Source organism: Salvelinus namaycush, chromosome 23, assembly GCF_016432855.1.
Source record: "Salvelinus namaycush isolate Seneca chromosome 23, SaNama_1.0, whole genome shotgun sequence".
Taxonomy (NCBI): domain Eukaryota; kingdom Metazoa; phylum Chordata; class Actinopteri; order Salmoniformes; family Salmonidae; genus Salvelinus; species Salvelinus namaycush.
In genome coordinates, this window is record NC_052329.1 from 35,139,061 (window position 1) to 35,161,802 (window position 22,742).

At 42.1% G+C, this 22,742-nt stretch overlaps 1 protein-coding gene across 2 annotated transcripts; it reads left to right on the forward strand.

Moving 5' to 3' along the window:
* The first annotated feature begins 812 nt into the window (after positions 1 to 812).
* Positions 813 to 22,706, forward strand: LOC120018365 (transcription elongation factor SPT5). Of its 2 annotated transcripts, none has more exons than XM_038961526.1 (30): positions 813 to 929; positions 1,309 to 1,424; positions 1,868 to 2,027; positions 2,152 to 2,217; positions 3,258 to 3,272; positions 5,919 to 5,988; positions 6,102 to 6,167; positions 6,280 to 6,345; positions 6,451 to 6,481; positions 6,581 to 6,649; positions 6,830 to 7,081; positions 7,190 to 7,279; positions 7,374 to 7,444; positions 7,553 to 7,658; positions 7,792 to 7,885; positions 8,000 to 8,136; positions 11,416 to 11,571; positions 11,701 to 11,847; positions 12,117 to 12,263; positions 13,277 to 13,402; positions 13,504 to 13,588; positions 13,772 to 13,882; positions 14,424 to 14,526; positions 14,642 to 14,769; positions 14,877 to 14,982; positions 15,355 to 15,513; positions 15,645 to 15,813; positions 21,599 to 21,802; positions 22,072 to 22,167; positions 22,306 to 22,706. In XM_038961526.1, the coding sequence occupies exons 2-30, from the start codon at positions 1,338 to 1,340 to the stop codon at positions 22,444 to 22,446; spliced, it is 3,258 nt and encodes a 1,085-aa protein (XP_038817454.1). In that variant the 5' UTR covers positions 813 to 929; positions 1,309 to 1,337; the 3' UTR covers positions 22,447 to 22,706. The 2 variants fall into 2 exon arrangements, with proteins under 2 accessions (XP_038817454.1, XP_038817455.1); XM_038961527.1 differs by having other exon boundaries at positions 3,261 to 3,272.
* The last annotated feature ends 36 nt before the right edge of the window (positions 22,707 to 22,742 follow it).

The following is a 22,742-nucleotide window of genomic DNA, read 5'->3' on the forward strand; positions in this document are numbered from 1 at the left end:
GTCATCTGTGGATCTGTTGGGGCGGTATGCAAATTGAAGTGGGTCTAGGGTTTCTGGGATAATGGTGTTGATGTGAGCAGTGACCAACCTTTCAAAGCACTTCATGGCTACAGACGTGAGTGCTACGGGTCGGTCGTCATTTAGGCAGGTTACCTTAGTGTTCTTGGGCACAGGGACTATGGTGGTCTGCTTGAAACATGTTGGTATTACAGACTCAGACAGGGAGAGGTTGAAAATGTCAGTGAAGACACTTGCCAGTTGGCCAGCGCATGCTCGCAGAACACGTCCTGGTAATGAGTCTGGCCCTGCGGCCTTGTGAATGTTGACCTGTTTAAAGGTCTTACTCACATCGGCTGCGGAGAGCGTGAATACGCAGTCTTCCAGAATGGCTGGTACTCTCATGCACGTTTCAGTGTTATTTGCCTCGAAGCAAGCATAGAAGTAGTTTAGCTCGTCTGGTAGGCTCGTGTCACTGGGCAGCTCTCGGCTGTGCTTCCCTTTGTAGTCTGTAATGGTGTGCAAGCCCTGCCACATCCGACGAGCTCGAATTGGGATCATGTGTATACTGTGCTAATGCCAATACAAAAAAAAGTAAAGGAGAGCACTATACAATATGGTGAGCTTAGCAAATTATGCGTTTTTGTTTAGCCGCCAGCTTTATGCATCTTCGCCATTATTATTACAAAGTAGGTGTTCTGCTGTGGACATGAGACCCAACACCACTGAAATAAAACTCTTTGACGAGACTGCACCAATTTAACCACTGCTTGAACCATGATTTCGAACCCTCGCGGGAATTTGATTCGTACCCCTTCCAAATCTCGTGATTCTGTGTATCGGAGGAAGACGTGGAAGTGCAAAAAAAATATCAACGTAAAACCATATTTTTGTTTTAGTTAAATCCAACCCAAGACGCGCGTTTTAGAAAGGTAATACATAGCTTTGCTTGGAATGTATTTATTAAAATATACTTGAAAATGTGGGTTGTTTGCTAGCTTAACGTTAGCTTGCTAGCGTGATTCGGAGGTTACTAGGCCTTGCCTTCTATCAACATTGTACATTCTCTGTATGGTTTCGGTGGTTTACATTATTTTAATAAACTAACTAACTACAACATGTATTGTTGGAGAATAACTTAGCTAAGCTTGTTATCCTGAAACATCTTTACTCCAGCTTTTTGGCTAACTAGCTAGTACAGTGCTAGTTAGCAGCTAGCAATTATTTTGTAAGTCTCGCCCAAAGAAGGACTGTTTGAACTAACAGTTAACGTTAGTTAGCAAACTAAAATCATTGTGTTTTTCAACTCAGTCTCTTTAGAGGAGGCTGCTGCTCCAAGAATGTCGGACAGTGAGGACAGCGACTTCTCTGACAACCAGAGTGAACAAAGTAGCGAAGCCGAGGAGGTGGACAAAAATGAGGCAGAGGTAAGCTAGCGAACACGGGTCTGGCTAAAACTGCATACTAGTTAACAACATTAAGCCGTCTTATCTAACTAACGTTCGTTAGTTAGCTGTTAGCAGGTTGGTCACATGGTAACATTGTAATTCGTGTAAGATAGGGTTTCCAGCACTGTTATTAAACACATAGTAAATAAAGACCATAAGTAATGTAACAAGCAGCTAGCTATCTGTAACAGCACAGCGCTAACCTCAGGCTATCCAAATAGCTAGCCTGACTGTGCATGGATGGACCTTACACAGTTGAATGGGTGGGTGGAAGAGATGCACCTGTGCATGCATGGCCCTCGATTTTCTACTGTATCCGAATTGATGCTAACAAATCTCCTAGGTTGGCTCCAAATTGACATTGCAAGTTTCACTGCATTTGACATAACTTGTGAGTGGTTTGAATGTTTCCCCCTAAATAGGAAGATGGGCAGGCAAGTTTATCTGGCAGTGATAAGGCAGCAGAAGAGGAAGGGGAAGACTTGGCAGATGAGGAGGAGTATGACGAAGAGGAGGAAGAGGACGATGATGACCGTCCCAGAAAGAAACCCAGGCATGGAGGTTTCATCTTGGATGAAGCCGGTAAGCCAAATCTAAACTCTAATAATACCATCATGGTGTAGAATAGTTGTCCACATGTTCTTGCTCACCAGAAAGTTTTCATTGAATGTATCTGAAATTCTCCCTTTCCCTCTTGTTTGTTTAGATGTGGACGATGAGTATGAAGATGAAGACCCGTGGGAGGAAGGTGCTGAGGATATTTTGGAGAAAGGTAAGGTCACACATGCTGCCTTGTTTGAGGATATCTCACACCTGAGAGGGAGTTATGAATGAACAACGTTGGGGCAGTAGTCTGTTGCGGAGGACTCAGTTCATGAACTTTGTTGCGTTTAAATTATTAGAAAATGACTTTCCTATTGGTGGTGTGCAGATGCTTAGGCATGATGGATTGGTTTGTAGTATTGTTTGGATTCCAGAAGGGACGGGAAGCATTACAAGTACAATCAAAACATCTAAGCCAAAATTATTATATGTGAGAGTATTGACTGTGTTCTTCCTGCGCTAATAATTCCTTTTCTTGTGCATGCCTCCTTCAGTTAACGGTAAATCAATTCCAGATTTTCTGCTGTCTGTTTTCCTTGTATCTAATTAAATGGATTAGTTATCTCTCATTCAACAAGTCACATTCTGTTATAACTCCACCCACATTTCCGCACTACTGCACATCTAACGGAGCACAGATGGCAAATACATTATTGGGATCTCCTATAGTTACTGGGCTACCTGTATGAAGTAATACATTAGTGTATTGTATTTGACAGCTGTAACCTATTTACTAGTCAGGAAAATATTGTAGAAATGTTGTTGGATGGTATGTTAACCTGACACCAGCAGAGTTATGTCAATAACTTGTCAATAATCTGACCATGGTGTTCTAGGCACTTAGGTGATCAAAGAGGGAACCAAATGTGGCCATTTGCCTGAAATGCTACCTGTTAGGAGAAAGCTAATATATGTGTGAATTAGCTAACTGATATTGTTTAAGCTTTTTGTGGCACATCAATCAGCCATATCACAAAGACTCACAATCATCCACATTACAATCGTCCACACTATAATCATTCACACTACAATTATCCACATGACAATTATCCATAGTCTCATGTGCCATTTGGTCTAGTCTTATACTATCATTAATGTTTATTTTTTATTTCATTTGTTCCTACCTGTGCCCATGCCACTCTGTGTGCACAATCTCATTTGGTTCGTAATGTGTGTTCCTCCCTCTACCAAAACCTGGCTGTCCTGGAGCAGAGGAAGCCGAGGGTAAGTGTTATCCATCTTCTTCCAATAGGAAAAAGACCCACCTACCACTTGCGGCTAGACATGCGCTGCATTCGGAAAGTATTCAGACCCCTTGACTTTTTCTACATTCTGTTACGTTAAAACCTTATTCTAAAATGTGATACTCCATAATGACAAAGCAAAAACAGGTTTTTAGAAATGTTTGCAAATGTGTATATACAGTTGAAGTCGGAAGTTTACATACACCTTAGCCAAATACATTTAAACTCAGTTTTTCACAATTCCTGACATTTAATCCTAGTAAAAATTCCCTGTCTTAGGTCAGTTAGGATCACCACTTTATTTTAAGAATTTGAAATGTCAGAATAATAATAGAGAGAATGATTTATTCAGCTTTTATTTCTTTCATCACATTCCCAGTGGGTCAGAAGTTTACATGCACTCAATTAGTATTTGGTAGCATTGCCTTTAAATTGTTTAACTTGGGTCAAACGTTTCGGGTAGCCTTCCACAAGCTTCCCACAATAAGTTGGGTGAATTTTGGCCCATTCCTCCTGACAGAGCTGGTGTACCTGAGTCATTTTTGTAGGCCTCCTTGCTCGCTCACGCTTTTTCAGTTCTGCCCACACATTTTCTGTAGGATTGAGGTCAGGGTTTTGTGATGGCCACTCCAATACCTTGACTTTGTTGTCCTTAAGCCATTTTGCCACAACTCTGGAAGTAAGCTTGGGGTCATTGTCCATTTGGAAGACCCATTTGCGACCAAGATTTATCTTCCTGACTGATGTCTTGAGATGTTGCTTGAATATATCCACATAATTTTCCTGCCTCATGATGCCATCTATTTTGTGAAGTGCACCAGTCCCTCCTGCAGCAAAGCACCCCCACAACATGATGCTGCCACCCTCGTGCTTCATGGTTGGGATGGTGTTCTTTGGCTTGCAAGCCTCCCCCTTTTTCCTCCAAACATAATGAAGGTCATTATGGCCAAACAGTTCTATTTTTGCTTCATCAGACCAGAGGACATTTCTCCAAAAAGTACGATCTTTGTCCCCATGTGCAGTTGCAAACCGTAGTCTGGCTTTTTTTATGCCAGTTTTGGAGCAGTGGCTTCTTCCTTGCTGAGCGGCCTTTCAGGTTATGTCGATATAGGACTTGTTTTACTGTGGATATAGATACTTTTGTACCTGTTTCCTCAAGCATCTTCACAAGGTCCTTTGCTGTTGTTCTGCGATTGATTTGCACTTTTCGCACCAAAGTACGTTCATCTCTAGGAGACAGAACGCGTCTCCTTCCTGAGCGGTATGACGGCTGTGTGGTCCCATGGTGTTTATACTTGTGTACTATTGTTTGTACAGATGAACGTGGTACCTTCAGGCGTTTGGAAATGGCTCCCAAGGATGAACCAGACTTGTGGATGTCTATAATTTTTTTTTATGAAGTCTTGGCTGATTTCTTTTGATTTTCCCATGATGTTAAGCAAAGAGGCACTGAGTTTGAAGGTAGGCCTTGAAATACATCCACAGGTACACCTCCAATTGACTCAAATGATGCCAATTAGCCAAACAGAAGCTTTTCCAAGCTGTTTAAAGGCACAGTCGACTTAGTGTATGTAAACTTCTGACCCACTGGAATTGTGATACAGTGAATTAGAAGTGAAATAATCTGTCTGTAAACAATTGTTGGAAAAATGAATTGTGTCATGCGCAAAGTAGATGTCCTAACCGACTTGCCAAAACTATAGTTTGTGGCTGGGTCACTCAAGGACGTTCAGAGATTTGTCCTGAAGGTACTCCTGCGTTGTCTTGGTTGTGTGCTTAGTGTCGTTTTCCTGTTGGACGGTGAACCTTCACCCCAGTCTGAGGTCCTGAGCGCTCTGTAGCAGGTTTTCGTCAAGGAACTCTCTGTACTTTGCTCCGTTCATCTTTCCCGCGATCCTGACTATTCTACCAGTCCCTGCCTCTGAAATACTTCCCCACAGCATGATGCTGCCACCACCATGCTCTACTATAGGGATGGTGCCAGGTTTCCTCTAGACGTGACGCTTGGCATTCAGGCCAAAGAGTTCAATCTTGGTTTCATCAGACCAGAGAATCTTGTTTCTTAAGGTCTGAGAGTTTGTAGATGCCTTTTGGCAAACTCCAAGCGGGTTGTCATGTGCCTTTTACTGAGGAGTGACTGCCGTCTGGCCACTCTACCATAAAGGCCGAATTGGTGGAGTACTGCAGAGATGGTTGTGCTTCTGGAATTGCCTCCCATCTTCACAGAGAAACTCTGGAGTTCTGTCATAGTGACCATGGAGTTCTTGGTCACCTCCCTGACCAAGGTCCTTCTCCCCTGATTGCTCAGTTTGGCCGGGCGGCCAGCTTTAGGAATAATCTTGGTGATTCCAAACTTCTTCCATTTAAGAATGATGCAGGCCACTGTGTTCTTGGGGACTTTCAATGCTGCAGACATTTTTTGGTGCCTCGACATCAATTTTAGAATAAGGCTGTAGTGTAACAAAATGTGGAAAAGGGGAAGGGGTCTGAATACTCTCCGAATGCACTGTAGGTGTACACAGACAGGTTCTTAAAGTACCACTTGTTTGAACTGAAGGAAACTTACATTCAGTCTTATACATGAAATTGTTTTTTGTTTGATTTATGTGTCTGCTTTACTCTTCAGTGTCCAACATTGACCATGTGGTCCTGGATGAGGATAACTCTGGCTCCCGCAGGCTGCAGAACCTCTGGAGGTGATTTGTTCTAATGGGCTACGAGTGGCTAGGCTTCTTTCATTGATATTTCAGTTGTTACTATGCAGAGCTGTGTTCTTGAAGTCTGACATTTGAATGTTTGAATGTTTCAGAGATTCCAGAGAGGAGGCCTTGGGTGAATATTACATGAGGAAATATGCCAAGCAATCAGGAAATGAGTTAGTATTTTCACAGTAGTAATCTGTCGAAATAGTTGGCCCAAATTTCAGTTTCAAAATTGATTTGACCTTTTATCCCCTTCACTGAAATATCGTTTTTGATTTCCTTTAGTTTTCCTGGGGGTTCTGAGGAACTGTCTGATGACATCACCCAGCAGCAGCTGCTCCCTGGCGTCAAGTATGTATCACTTCACCAAAATGGGAAATAGATTTTTAGTGGACTACAACAATCCAAAATATACATTTTCTCAATGATCTTGGTATTATATTTTCTTCTTCAAAGGGATCCTAATCTTTGGACGGTCAAGTGTAAGGTATGGAGCTTATATTTTTGTGTAGGTAGACATCCAAAGGTTCAGCACACAATTATATTTTTTCCCCCTATGTCATGCAACATTATTTTGATATTACAGATTGGGGAAGAGAGAGCAACTGCCATTGCCTTGATGAGGAAATTTATTGCCTATCAATTCACAGACACGGTATGTCCCCGCCCTCATTCTCTGCATGGATATGTTCCATGTGTTAAGATGCTAATGTTTGCATTTAGTATTTTATATGATTGATCTCTTAATAGCCTGTACATTCTTGTAGATCAAAAATAAAATTGGAGCTTTGACAACCTGTGAAACCGTTTTATTTCCGACACCATTTCTACACAGCCCCTCCAAATCAAGTCGGTAGTGGCTCCCGAACATGTCAAAGGTTACATCTATGTAGAGTCGTACAAGCAGACTCACGTCAAAGCTGCAATTGACGGAATAGGCAACCTGAGGATGGGCTTCTGGAACCAGCAGATGGTTCCCATCAAGGAGATGACAGACGTCCTCAAGGTGGTCAAAGAGGTGACCAACCTCAAGCCCAAGTCCTGGGTCCGACTCAAGAGAGGCCTATACAAAGATGACATCGCCCAGGTACGCATGAAACACATCGTGGAAGACAAAGGTGTGAAATGTATTTTGAAGACATAAGTAAATATCCTTATCATATTCTTGAAACATACATGTATTCTCCTCCTTCAGGTGGACTATGTGGAGCCCAGTCAAAACACGATATCACTGAAGATGATTCCCAGGATAGATTTGGACAGAATCAAGGCCCGGATGAGCATGGTAAGCAACAGCAGCACTCTGTTGTCACCACCTGTCTACTCACCACCCTCCACTTTGATATCCCCTGACACTCTTCTTGTTGTCTGTCTCCCAGAAAGACTGGTTTGCAAAGCGGAAGAAGTTCAAGAGACCAACCCAGAGACTCTTCGATGCAGAAAAGATCAGGTACAAAGAAACATGTCCTAAAGACTATCATTATTGTGGATTTGATTACGCTATCCTAAATGGGTAAGATCGTCGCCTCAGTTACTTCCTGACAGTGTTTTCTTCCAGGTCACTTGGTGGGGATGTCAGCCATGATGGAGACTTCATGATATTTGAAGCTAACCGCTACAGCCGCAAAGGGTTCCTCTTCAAGAGCTTTGCCATGTCTGCTGTGGTAACACGACCACGTTGCCTCAATACTACTGTTTTATTGGCCATTTGTTGACAAACCTATGGGGAAAAACGGGGCAGAAAAGTGGTCTTCGTTATCTGTACCCATGGCCCATTCTCTTTATCGTCTTTTACAGATCACTGAAGGAGTGAAACCCACTCTGTCGGAGCTGGAGAAATTTGAGGACCAGCCAGAAGGCATTGATCTGGAGGTGGTGACTGAAACCGCAGGTAACAGCCACTTCTAAAGCATATTCAGGACATGAGATGTGGTATTTACTTTCTGGTTTTCATTTACATGTGTATCTGTTTTTGTAAGAGACGTGTCTTGTTGTGTGACCACAGGTAAAGAGCGTGAGCACAACCTCCAGGCCGGGGACAACGTGGAGGTGTGTGAAGGGGAGCTGATCAACTTGCAGGGCAAGATCCTGAGTGTGGATGGCAACAAGATCACCATCATGCCCAAGCATGAGGACCTTAAGGTAATGGCAAGCGCCAAACAGGCGACGACATTGGGAGGACATTTCAGATTCGTCCTACTAGAGTTAGGCCTAAATTCAAATTGTGTGGAAACACGTTCACATTGGTTAGAATTGTCAAAACACTACATAATGTTCTGCAGGTTTTCGACAGAATTTCGTGCAGATATTCTCATGCCCTAAAGTAAGATTATCAGCCTACATGTTGTTGAAAGCAACCCAAAGACAAGGACCCTGGGTCAAGCCATTACAAGCCAGATTCTTGTTTTGCATAGGAATGATGTGTTGTTATTTATTAGTCTAGCCACATGAATTGGAATTTAATGAGAACTACCACTATAAACCAGGGGTGGGCAATCAACGGAGGGACCTTTTTTAAATTAATTATTTTACATTTTGGCACCGATATTTGTCAAAATCGGCATCAATATGTGGCCAGAAAAAAGGCACTTTCCAAAGTCCATTATAATTTCTGCATACTTTCTATCAGTTTTTAGATGTTCAAGTGTAGCCTGGATTTGTTTTTCAATCCAAAATAATCATTTATAAGGATGCACCAATGTGGATTTATTTTTATTTTCCATTTTATGGCCTTTTTAACTATTCTAGCACATACTGCAACCAAGTTTCTGTGTTTATACAGATAATAAGAAAATATGTGAAATTACTTTAATATAGGAAAGGTGTAAATTGTTTTATTTGCATCACAAAGTGACTGAAATGCATCTGAAAGGATTTGTAAAGTTCAGGGAAACATCCGGGAAGCTCATCAGGTAATAATTGTATTTATATAAAAAGATAATCTGCCTTGCATTCAATTGCGGTTTTGTCACAGTCCTTTCGAAAGTGTCCTGCGCGGCTTGTGAGTGTCGTAGAGGAAAACAGAAGACACGTATGTGTTCCTGAGTTCTTCCAACCGTTCAAACACTAGAGCCAAAATCCGCTAATAGCAGACATCGGAGGTTACTGCAGTTCTATAAACTAAGCGGCGCAATCAGCTGACTACAGACAAGCTCTTTAAAAAAATATATATATAAAAAATCCACCGCAGGCTGCATTTAATTGGCTGGCTAGCCAGATCCTGTTTCAGCCAAGTCAAATAGCCTGCAGAGGAAACCGGATTTCCTATTATTTGTTACAAATTGAGTATGTAGTATGCTTATTGGTCATAGTATGGATATTGTTTGTATGCCAAAAGTTTCTGGATGTCGTACTACAATTACCAAAATACGAAGTATACAAGCAGTGGACACTATTTCTGTGCTTTTAGGGCCAATAATGCAATTCTTCAGAAAATGGGAGTGGCTTCACACATTTTTCAGATTTGAAGAAAAAGGCGGAAAATATGCAGCCGAAGTCCAACGAGAGGAGATACAAATTCATTGCATATCAATGTAATGAAGTAATTACTTTTCAAATAAGTTACGTCACACGTTGTGTTGGCTGACAATTGGTTGGCTACGCTAGCCTTACGAACCGCATAGCATATCATTACAGCAGTTATATGTACCGGTATGTTAGCTAGCTACCTAACGTTAGTTGGCTACTAATACATCAAACTTGCCAGTATATTAACTATATGCTATCTAACTACCCAACATGTATTGTCTTGATTATTCATGTCTTTCTTAGCATACCTTAGTGGTATAGTCATCGTGCGTTCTCAATGGACATTGTTAATGAAGTCGTAAGATGTCTAGCTAGTAAGTTGTTATACTTACAAGCTAGCAAGAAGTTGCATAGCAACAGCATCAACTTCCGGTAGACGAGTAAAGCTCAAGTACACTCAAATGACCGTTTGTTTACGGTATACTAAAATGAAAGTGTATAGTATGTAGTATATACTCATTAAGTATGTAGTACACAGTATGTTAGTATGGGTATTTGAAAACATCTAATGAATGACCCGGGGTCAAGCGGTTACAAACCGGGGCCCAGATTCACAAAACCTTAAGAAGATTCTTCTTAACTGCCATTTTTTCCTTAACTATAGACTTATGAAGAAAGTTAACTTAATTGAGGAATAGCAACTTTTATGTTATTTTTTCCCTATGTTTCTTCCTAATAAAGAAAAGAAAATAGGATTATTATGTTTTAGGATTTGTTCTTGGAAATGTACTTAACTTTAGGACAGCTAAACCCTTGTCTTCTAACAACTGGATATTTTTGTAGCCATTAACGTTTTGTTACGCCAATGCCACAGACAAAGTTGGCTACCGAACATTTTAAATACAACAAGAAAACAAATGAAATGCACATTATCTAGCTAGCTAGTGTTAAATAGCTAGAGTTAGCTTGTCAATTTGCAAAGAAGAACTTGGCTAACTTGCCGGTCACGCAGTCCTTCTACCACCGTCTCTCCAATCATGAACAACACCTTCTCCTCCAGCTGGTCCACATGAATGGTTGATTACCCCCCCCCCCCCCCCCAGCCTTCTTCTACTCCCTGCTTCTCTCAACTCCCTTCTTAGCTGCCAACTTGATGTCGGACCACTTTTTTACGGTGTCACTGTCCCTTGCCACACCCCCGATGGCAGAGGCAGAATCGGCTTCTCTCGGCCATCCTCTCTTTTTGGTCTCTGCAGTGACCTGCAGTTATCGAGTCTCCCCAACAGCAATCTTTTCCCGGCTGCTATTTTCTTGAACCATGGCGTCAAGCTCTTGTTTGCATTTGTATTTGTGATATAGCTAGTCTGATGGCTATAATCTGTGAACAAATGGCTATAATGATGTGATGGCTATAATCTGTGTTTTTGTTTATAGTTTGCGAGCCAAAAAAAAAATATATTCTCGAGACATAAAGCAGATAAATAAATGGAAATATCTACACTTCATTATAGAGGGCCAAAGCCTATGTTTCCTGTCACGTGCTTGGAACCAATAAATAAGCCTGTCACTAATGTCAATGCCACAAAGAAGATATTTACGAAGTTCTTAGGAAAGATATTTACGAAGCTCCTAAGAACTATGAATTCTTAACATTGAGGAACTACTTAGTTTTTTTTTTTCTTACGTAGTGTTTTGTGAATCCGGTCCCAGATTCTTGTTTGCATAGGAAGGGTCTGGTGGTATTTATTAGTCAAGACACATAAACTGGAAGTTAGAGAGAAATACCAGCAACATAACATCAAAGCATGATGAAGACATTAGGCTTCCCAGACGGATAGAATTACAGGATCAAAACATTTACGAGGCAACCAGACATTCCCACTGTGTTCTGTTCATTCTCAACGGCACTGATACAAAATAATGGTTTGTCATTGATGCCTGGTCTGTGTGCAGGATCCTCTGGAGTTCCCGGCCCACGAGTTGAGGAAATACTTCCGTATGGGGGACCACGTCAAGGTGATAGCAGGCCGCTACGAGGGCGACACGGGCCTCATCGTACGCGTGGAGGAGAACTTTGTCATCCTCTTCTCTGACCTCACCATGCACGAGGTAAGCAAGGTCACATTATTGGACTGGGAAATCAACTTGTTTGTTATAATGATGTTTTTGCATAATTCCCATGTAACTTCAGTGAACCATTATCGATGTTATGGGGGTGTGTGTGTGTGTGCTCTACAGTTGAAGGTCCTGCCCAGGGACTTGCAGCTGTGCTCTGAGACGGCATCAGGGGTAGATGCCGGGGGCCAGCACGAGTGGGGGGAGCTGGTCCAACTGGACCCCCAGACTGTGGGAGTTATTGTCAGGCTGGAGAGGGAGACATTCCAGGTTGTTATTCTTAATCTTCCAGAAATAATCAGGTTCAGATCAAGGCAAACTTACCCAATCGCTTATAAAATAATTATGTGGGCTTAGAGTCGTGCTTGCTGGAAAGATGTTTTGTCCCATTTCATCTGTTCCTGGAATGGGTACTTGTGTGATATTGCGCAATTTTAAAATTGGTTCCTTGTGTAACGTATATTAAATTGTAACAGATGAGCCTAAATCCCTGAGAATCACTATAGGGCTCACACATGTATTCCACCTCTTCTCCCCAGGTCCTCAACATGCACGGCAAGGTGCTGACGGTGCGTCACCAGGCAGTGAATCGACGGAAAGACAACCGCTTTGCCGTGGCACTGGACTCTGAGCAGAACAATATCCACGTCAAAGACATCGTCAAGGTCATCGACGGGCCACACTCGGTAAGATTCACGACCACAGTTCTGCTTTCTGTAGGTCTAAACTCATAGAAAATGTAGCTATAGTAGGGCCCTATAAAATCGATGCGGAAGAACTCGGACGGAATCACGGAATCCAGACATTAAAACGTAATTCAACAATATTCCAAAATGTATATGTTAGTAGGAAATCAACTAAATGTATTGAACTTATTAGAACATTTTATTAATTTGCCTAAGATTATCATAATACATTAACAAAATGCATCAGTGATTCTTAGTTTACTTTCTGAAGAGTCAACACAGAATTGCCTTTATCTGTGAGTGCGTTTGTCTACAGCACCACTTTGTGTAGCCGTTAGCGATGATGCTAATGAGAACCGTGTTCTGGTAGATGGAAAGGATTTCCACAAAACCTTAATTAAATGTTAACTACAAAGTAGTCTGTCTACCTGGCAGAATAATCCTAATTATTTGCATCAATCTAGTGGCGATTTGTTTAGGAACGTCTGCAATCACACGTGCGCTACAAACACTGCTAACGAAAAGTCTTTTGCAGTTGCACACTTGAATTAAAGGGCATCTGCACCCAAAAATGAAAATTCCTTCGATTTTCCCCAGACGTTAAACGTGGTCTCCTGATGTCGTTTAAGCCTTGTTGTGGACTTAGAACATACAATGTTGTTTTTGTATCCTGATTTTTAAAGAGTGCGAGGATCTGAAACCTGGAAAAACAAAACAGAGAAAATGTCATTTGGGGGGGAACTAAACGGAATTAGGCAAAAAATGTAATATTTTCTAGGGCTCTACTATATGCCTCCATCTAGGTTTGGCTACTGTACTTTCAAAGCCAGTGTCTGCCCTCATTAACAAATTTGGTAGCAGTTGGCTTGAAGAGACTTTTCATGCTCAAAATGGGACTGTATGTTGAGTTTTAGGCCATATCGCCCCATCTCTAGCTGTTTTTCTATTTGCAAGAGGTACGATTAGCATGAATAGATTGTTAGCATAGAAGTGGTGTGTGGTTTGTTTGCCAGGGGCGTGAGGGGGAGATCCGCCACATTTTCCGAGGCTTTGCCTTCTTGCACTGCAAGAAGCTGGTGGAGAATGGGGGCATGTTCGTCTGCAAGACACGCCACGTGGTGCTGGCCGGGGGCTCCAAGGTCAGTCTCCCACTCGCTTTCACAGCATCACTCTTAACCTTCTCCAGTGGGACCCATCAGAGGTGTTGTTGACATCTGATTCTTCCATTCTTTGGCTATAGCCCCGAGATGTCACCAACTTCACTGTGGGAGGCTTCGCGCCTATGAGTCCACGCATCAGCAGCCCCATGCATCCAGGTGGTGGTGGTGAGTAGAGTACAGCTCAGCTCACAGAGATCATGTGTTGATAGACCCAGTCATCATAAACTGTTTATTGCACATCTGTTGTTCATTTGTAGATATTAGGGAACGGTCTCTTAGTAGTTATTTAGTGTGGTATCCTGCACTATCAGGCCAGAAGTCTTAAACAACTCCTTTCCTCTCCTTCAGGCCAGCAGCAGAGGGGCGGTGGAGGCGGAGGACAGATGGGGCGTGGCCGGGGCAGGAGGGACAACGACCTGATTGGACAGACCGTCCGCATCTCCCAGGGACCATACAAGGGTAATGCTGCGTTCATAACATCTCGTAAATTAGTAAATATCAGCTTACAACTGGGAAAAATCCGCTTGGACACCTCTTCTGGTATGTTTCCCATTACTAGTGGGAAACATATTTATCATCTCTGAGCTCCGACTTCTCCCACATGCTGAAATCTGACATCGCATGCTATTGAAATGATCTCAGTAACGGCATTTTCGGCTGTAAATGTTTAAAAAACATTTTAATAAAGAATAGATTTTTCGAACAATATAATTTGTTTGAGAGCACGATACGTGTACTTTCAGTTTATGGTTGACGCAGCTTGTTTGCCATTAGCCAATCTGAGTTCTCAACGAGTTCAAAGCATGTGAATACACACAACTAGTTTCTCATAGTTTAGGTCACATGGGAACCAGACAGGGTTGTCTTCTGCCATAGAATGAACAATAGGCACGTTTTGCAGAAGATGCTGTTGCACCATGGGTGTTTGACTTCCAACACTTGATCCTTCTTATTCTCATTGGGGGTATCTTTTGGCTTAACCGTTGCCATTATTTCCCAGGGTACATTGGAGTGGTGAAGGACGCCACAGAGTCGACAGCCAGAGTGGAACTGCACTCGACATGCCAGACCATCTCTGTGGACCGACAGCGTCTCACCACAATGTTTGTTCACATCACAGATATATTACCGTGATATATTGTGAATTCAGTTTTATATTAATGCAATATTTCACCTTTTCAGTGTTATTGAGTGTTGTCTTGTTTTTGTTACGTTCAGGGGAGCCAAGAGGCATGGAGGAATGACTTCCACCCACGGACGCACCCCCATGTACGGTTCCCAGACCCCCATGTACGGGACAGGCTCCCGTACTCCCATGTACGGCTCTCAGACCCCCTTACACGATGGTGAGATGCACACCAAGGGAATACCTCTATGGACCGCCGTCAGAATATATACCCCCATGACCTGCAGTAGAGCTTGTTCTCATTGTGGTGATTCTTGTTCCCCACAGGGAGCCGTACTCCTCACTACGGCTCGCAGACGCCGCTGCATGATGGGAGCAGGACGCCGGGGCAGAGCGGAGCGTGGGACCCCAACAACCCCAACACACCGTCCAGGTAGGCTACATGTCCTGGCAGCCTGGAGGGCCATCTTGTGTTGTATAGGGCTCTCTCTGTTATGTCAAATCAAAGTGTCTTTGTCATATGCAAACCATACGGGTAGTGTACACAAGTACAATGAAAATAGAGTTCTTGCCGGCTCTCAACAATGGTTCAGCTACAGAAAAATATTCAATGAAAGATTAGTAGAAAAAATAAATGTGTGAAAGTCCCTCATCAGTCTATGGTTGATAAGGGTTTGTTGGTCTTGGTCTTTTGTGTCAAAGTTGAATACAGCTCTTGTCTGTACTTACTACAGATCCTGAAAAGATGTTTCCCTAATAGGATGATTTTTTGGAAGCAGTCTTTAACCTATTCCTCTGGTTTCAGGGCGGATGACGACTATGAGTTTGGTTATGATGACGAGCCCTCCCCGTCCCCTCAGGGCTACGGGGGCACGCCTAACCCCCAGACCCCCGGCTACCCAGAGGTGCCATCACCCCAGGTCAACCCCCAGTACAACCCCCAGACACCAGGCACCCCAGCCATGTGAGACACATTTTTGTTTGTTTTCTGTCGTCTTCAATGTGTCTAGGCCCCTTTTACAGTGGCGATCAACTGCTCAATGTGGATTTGATTCTCTCTGTCCTAGCCAAGTCCACTGTGTGTGTGTTCCTCAGGTACAACACAGAACAGTACTCGCCGTACACTGCCCCCTCCCCACAGGGCTCGTACCAGCCCAGCCCCAGTCCTCAGAGTTACCATCAGGTGGCACCCAGCCCAGTGGGCTACCAGAACACACACTCACCAGCCAGCTACCACCCCACCCCCTCACCCATGGCATATCAGGTAAGACCCACCACGCTTGACATTAACTTTTTAACCACTTAGTAGGATTTTTAAACGTTTTTTTACTTAACACCATTTCTACGTCACTGTATGATGCAAGGAACCATTTTACAAAATAAAATGAATGTATCTTTTTTACCGTAGAGAATCAGACAAATGTATTCAAGCCTGACTCAAAATACAACACTGCCCCTACAAGGCTCCCCTGGAGGATGGTGGGTCACGCCTGGTAGCCTATGAAAATATTGGAACATAACAATCACAACCAAATACATTTTATGTCTTTATAAAATAATTCCCTCTAGTGCTCAAAATTAAGGGCGTCGTCCCTGGGACGAGAAAACATGACAAATTCATATAACCACTTTTTGTAAAGCAATAAGGCTGATGCAACCGATCAAACCGTTCAGCTTAAAATGTTGATAGAAATGTTGATGGCTGTAGGCTACATATGAATATTCCAAAGTGCAATTAGTGGGAAAACACCGTTCTCAAAAGCACACCGCACTCGCAAGCATTTTCATGTGACAGAATATCCGTTAGAAATGAAGAGGGGAGATCTAAAGATGCAGCAACTAGCATGGGTTACTAATATGACCAGGATTGTGCCTTTTGGCTGCTAGACAATAACATAAGTTAAATTGGAAAACAATAGAACATAGGACTAAGCTAATTTGAAACAAGTTAAGACATGCTTCATCAAATGACATAAAACATCCAGGTTTTAAACAATGAAGTTTATTGTTAAATAGTTAAAAAATGTTGACCGTATTGCTCAGATTCAAGTTGGGTGATGTGCGGTGTGCAAAAAACACTGTCCTTCACTCTCCGGTCTTGTGATGATTTGATCCGAACAAACCATGCCCGTTAACAGAATCAAGCCTTTAGGCGTTAATTTTTATTATCCTTCGTTATATTTGTCAAACATGACTGGTGTTTAGCCTATATTTATCTAATTAGAAGTGTCATTAAAGTTTGGCAAAAATGTTTGCCACCTCCCTTATGTCAGCATCGGTTTGGACATGAAGCTGTAGCCAATATGCATATCACCTACACTTTTGATATGTAAGCCTTTTTCTTTATGTACAGTACTTGTCAAAAGTTTGGACACCTACTCATTCAAGGGCTTTTCTTTTCTTTTTACTATTTTCTACATTGTAGAATAATAGTGAAGACATTAAAACTATGAAATAACACACATGGAATCATGTAGTAACCAAAAAAGTGTTAACTTCTCTAGGGTAGGGGGCAGCATTCAGAATTTTAGATGAAAAGCATGCCCAAATTAAACTGCTTGCTTCTCGGGCCCAGAAGATATGATATGCATATAACTGGTATATTTGGATAGAAAACAATCTAAAGTTTCCAGAACTGTTAAAATAGTGTCTGTGAGTATAACAGAACTGATTTGGCAGGCGAAAAACCTGACAAAAATCCATTCGGGAAGTTTCTTTTTTTTTGGTTTTGTAGTTTTCTATTCAATGCCATTACAGTATCCATTGACTTAGGACTCAAATTGCAGTTCCTATCCCTTCCACTAGATGTCAACAGTCTTTAGAAATTGTTTCAGGCTTGTATTCTGAAAAATTAGGAAGTAAGAGCAGTCTGAATGAGTGGACCCTAAAGTGTCACAGAGCTTTTTCATGCGCATGACCGAGAGAGTGCCTTTCTTGTTTACCTTTTATATTGACGACGTTATTGTCCGGTTGAAATATTATCGATTATTTAGGCTAAAAACAACCTGGGGATTGAATTTAAACATCGTTTGACCTGTTTCTATGAACTTTACGGATACAACTTAGATTTTTTTTCTGCTTGTTTTGACTGCGTTTGAGCCTGTGGATTACTGAAGAAAACGCGTGAACAAAACGGAGGTTTTTGGATATAAGAGACTTTATCGAACAAAAGGAACATTTATTGAGTAAATGAATGTCTGCTGAGTGCAACCATATGAAGATCATCAAAGGTAAGGGATTAATTTTATCTCTATTTCTGACTTGTAACTCTGCTACTTGGCTGGTTACTGTTTGTAATAATTTGTCTGCTGGGCTATGTTCTCAAATAATCGTACGGTATGCTTTCGCCGTAAAGCATTTTTTAAATCTGACACCGTGGTTGGATTCACAAGAAGTTAATCTTTAAACCTATGTAAAATATGTTTTGTTTTCTGAATTTTTATAATGAGCATTTCTGTACTTGAATTTGGCGCCCAGCAGTTTCACTGGCTGTTGAAGAGGTGGGACGCTAATGTCTCACGTACCCAAGAGAGGTTAAACATATCAAAATGTATTTTAAATTTGAGATTCTTCAAAGTAGCCACCCTTTGCCTTGATGACAGCTTTGCACACTCTTTGCATTTCTCAACCAGCTTCATGAGGAATGCTTTTCCAACAGTCTTGAAGGATTTCCCACATATGCTGAGCACTTGTTGGCTGCTTTTCCATCACTCTGTGGTCCAATTCATCCCAAACGATCTTAATTGGGTTGAGGTCGGATGATTGTGGAGGCCAGGTCATCTGATGCCGCACTCCATCATTCTCCTTCTTGGTCAAATAGCCCTTACACAGCCTGGAGGTGTGTTGGGTCATTGTCCTGTTGAAAAACAAATGATAGTCCCACTAAGTGCAAACCAGATGGGATGGTGTATTGCTGCAGAAAGCTGTGGTAGCCATGCTGGTTAAGTGTGCCTTGAATTCTAAATAAATCACTGACAGTGTCACCAGCAAAGCACCCCCACACCATCGCTGGGGTTGCAACCAAAAATCGCAAATTTAGACTCATCTGGGCCGATGAAGGCCTGAATCATGCAGTCTCCTATGAACAGTTGACTTTGAGATGTGTCTGTTACTTGAACTCTGTGAAGAATTTTTTTGGGCTGCGTTAAGCCCTGCCACACTCTTCATATTATTTCCCAGACATCTGTTTCTAGTATTTATTTCTCTTATGGTTGTTTGCAATATGTGGTTGTAGCATTCAGTGTGTTGACATCGTGTGTGCTCATTCTTTCCCACTAAGACTTTGTTTATAAAATGTAATGTAGGGGGAATTTCTTTTAGGATCAAACGCGTTTAAATGCTGATCTGAATCCAGTTTCCCAAAAGGCTAAGTTCACTAGAACTCTTGTTAATTACTGACAGCCTCCACTATTCTTGTGGTCCAGATGTTTTTTTGCCCTTCTGTGTCACCTTATACTTAGTTCTCTGCTAAACATATAATCAAGATATTTATCTGTCTCTTTGACTGCTGATAACTTCACAACGAAGTTCACTACGAATACAACGGTGCCAGTGTCTTTGCAATTGATTCAAACAAGTATAGGTTAAAATGAACTGGGATGACTGCATTAAAAGATGAATACAGTAGGCTACATAGGCCTATATATTGAAATCAATTTCATGTTCAATCAATTGAGTTCTGTTGCTAATTTTAGACTACTGCCTAGGTCTGTAATTATTGCCTTAATATATATGTGTAATAACATGTGCACAATGATTTACCAAATATGTGATTTAGTGCTTTATTATAGAATAAGCTGTCTCAGTAGGCCTGTTGGCAGCCATAGGTGATCATATAATTATGTTAGATGAAAAGGAAAAATCCACAGTGTGTTTTAACAAGGCATCGTTCCTACAACAGCCTAATACGTAACCCGTGTTTCTAAAAACACCACGCTGAGAGAACGTGCATATGCGTGCATTATGCATCCTCATGATGTGGCAAGTGACACTTTGATTCTTGAAAGTCAAATATCTTAAACTTGACTGCTGGCATGCAAAACATTTTGAGACGGTACTAACGGTGGACTAATAATATATATTTTTTATATATATACGTGTGTGTATGTATATATGTGTGTGTGTATACATCCATATATTCTCACACACACACACACACACACACACACACACACACACACACACAGTTGAAGTCGGAAGTTTACATACACCTTAGCCAAATACATTTAAACTCAGTTTTTCACAATTCCTGACATTTAATCCCAGTAAAAATTCCCTGTCTTAGGTCAGTTAGGATCACCACTTTATTTTAAGAATGTGAAATGTCAGAATAATAGTAGAGTGATTTATTTCAGCTTTTATTTCTTTCATCACATTCCCAGTGGGTCAGAAGTTTACATACTCAATTAGTATTTGGTAGCATTGCCTTTAAATTGTTTAACTTGGGTCAAACGTTTCGGGTAGCCTTCCACAAGCTTCCCACAATAAGTTGAGTAAATTTTGTCCCATTGCTCCTGACAGAGCTGGTGTAACTGAGTCAGGTTTGTAGGCCTCCTTGCTTGCACACGCTTTTTCAGTTCTGCCCACAAATTTTCTATAGGATTGAGGTCCAGGCTTTGTGATGGCCACTCCAATACCTTGACTTTGTTGTCCTTAAGCCATTTTTACCACAACTTTGGAAGTAAGCTTGGGGTCATTGTCCATTTGGAAGACCCATTTGTGACCAAGCTTTAACTTCCTGACTAATGTCTTGAGATGTTGCTTGAATATATCCACATAATTTTCCTGCCTCATGATGCCATCTATTTTGTGAAGTGCACCAGTCCCTGCTGCAGCAAAGAACCCCCACAATATGATGCTGCCACCCCCGTGCTTCACGGTTGGGATGGTGTTCTTCAGCTTGCAAGCCTCCCTCTTTTTCCTCCAAACATAAGGATGGTCATTATCGCCAAATAGTTCTATTTAAAAAAAAAAAATTGTCCCCATGTGCAGTTGCAAACCGTAGACTGGCTTTTTTATGGCGGTTGGCTTCTTCCTTGCTGAACGGCCTTTCAGGTTATATCGATATAGGACTCGTTTTACTGTGGATATAGATACTTTTGTACTTGTTTCCTCCAGCATCTTCACAAGGTCCTTTGCTGTTGTTCTGGGATTGATTTGCACTTTTCGCTCACCAAAGTACGTTCATCTCTAGGAGACAGAACACGTCTCCTTCCTGAGCAGTATGACGGCTGCGTGGTCCCATGGTGTTTATACTTGCGTACTATTGTTTGTACAGATGAATGTGGTACCTTCAGGCGTTTGGAAATTGCTCCCAAGAATGAACCAGACTTGTGGAGGTCTACAATTGTTTTTCTGAGGTCTTGGCTGATTTCTTTTGATTTTCCCATGATGTCAAGCAACGAGGCACTGAATTTGAAGGTAGGCCTTGAAATACATCCACAGGTACACTTCCAATTGACTCAAATGATGTCAATTAGCCTATCAGACACTTCTAAAGCCATGACATAATTTTCTGGAATTTTCCAAGCTGTTTAAAGGCACAGTCAACTTAGTGTATGTAAACTTCTGACCCACTGGAATTGTGATACAGTGAATTATAAGTGAAATAATCTGTCTGTAAACAATTGTTGGAAAAAATTACTTGTCATGCACAAAGTCGATGTCCTTACCGACTTGCCAAAACTATAGTTTAACAAGAAATTTGTGGAGTGGTTGAAAAACGAGTTTTAATGACTCCAACCTAAGTGTATGTAAACTTCCGACTTCAACTATATATATATATATATCAGCTATAGTTTTTGAGTGTTTTCCTTTAAGGTGTCTAAGTAAGATTTGAAAAGAGAACTGATCAGAGAGCAGCCTTTTATTTGATCCCATCAGTATGGACACATGCTCCAACAACTACGCAAACGTTCTCTCTGTGTGGTGTTTTGAGAAATTAGCGTTACGTCTTCGGTTGCTGTAGGAACGATGCGTCGGTAAAACACTCTTAAGCCTAAGTTCCATCGAATCCCGGCTTTGATCTTTGTCTCCTCCTGTCGACCCAGGCCAGTCCGAGCCCCAGCCCGGTAGGCTACAGCCCCATGACCCCCGGCGCCCCCTCCCCGGGCGGCTACAATCCCCACACCCCCGGCTCCAACATCGACCAGACCTCTTGCGACTGGGTAACCACCGACATCCTGGTGCGCGTTAAAGACACCTTCCTGGACAGCCAGGTGGTTAACCAGACAGGCATCATTCGCAGTGTCACGGTGAGTAGCAACGATCACACCACCTCTCCACGTTGTTATTATTATATTATATATTATTATTATAGTGTAAACACATAGGAGAATGGTTAAATTAGACCCCCCCCCAGGTTAGACATATAGGGGATCTCATGTCTCATTCGAGGGGGCTGAGCCCCCCTTTCCCCATCTTAACCATGTGTTACGTTGACGAGTTTGTTCTATCAAACACAACATGAATGGTCTGAACCAAGTACTCCATCGTTGACCTGATGCGTCTTCTCCTTTCTCAGGGTGGCATGTGCTCCGTCTTCCTCCAGGACACAGAGAAGGTGGTGAGCATCTCCAGTGAACACCTGGAGCCTGTCACCCCAACTAAGAACAATAAGGTAAGGCTTCTTCTCAAAACAACACCCCTTTTGAGCTCACAGGGTCTGGGGAAACTGGACAGTGCAGAGATGCATGGTTCTTTGGGTTCATAAGGCCCTGACTGCTCATGGTGTGTTGTCTGTGGTGCTTCTCTCCAGGTGAAGGTGATTCTAGGGGAGGACCGCGAGGCCACAGGGATCCTACTGAGTATCGACGGGGACGACGGCATCGTCAGGATGGAGCTGGATGACCAGCTGAAGATTCTCAACCTCCGCTTCCTTGGCAAGCTGGAGCTCTGAGCCATCACACCCCAAACTCACGCCCTCACTGCAACGCAGCGTCACTCAAAACAAGCAGAATATGTGCCCTCATGTTCACTATCAAAGATTAAAGTGAGAAATGTTTTTTCATTTAGTCAAACGTGTAGTCTTAGTGAAATCCCATCGGTTTTTAGTGCTCTGTGATTGTCATTTTTTGTCTATGCTTTACATTTTTGGTTTAGAAACTACCTTTTGGGTGAGAGTATACCATGTCAATAAATGTGAAGTGTTTCAATGTGTGGTGTCTTTAAAAACATTGTGTTTTGTATATAGGT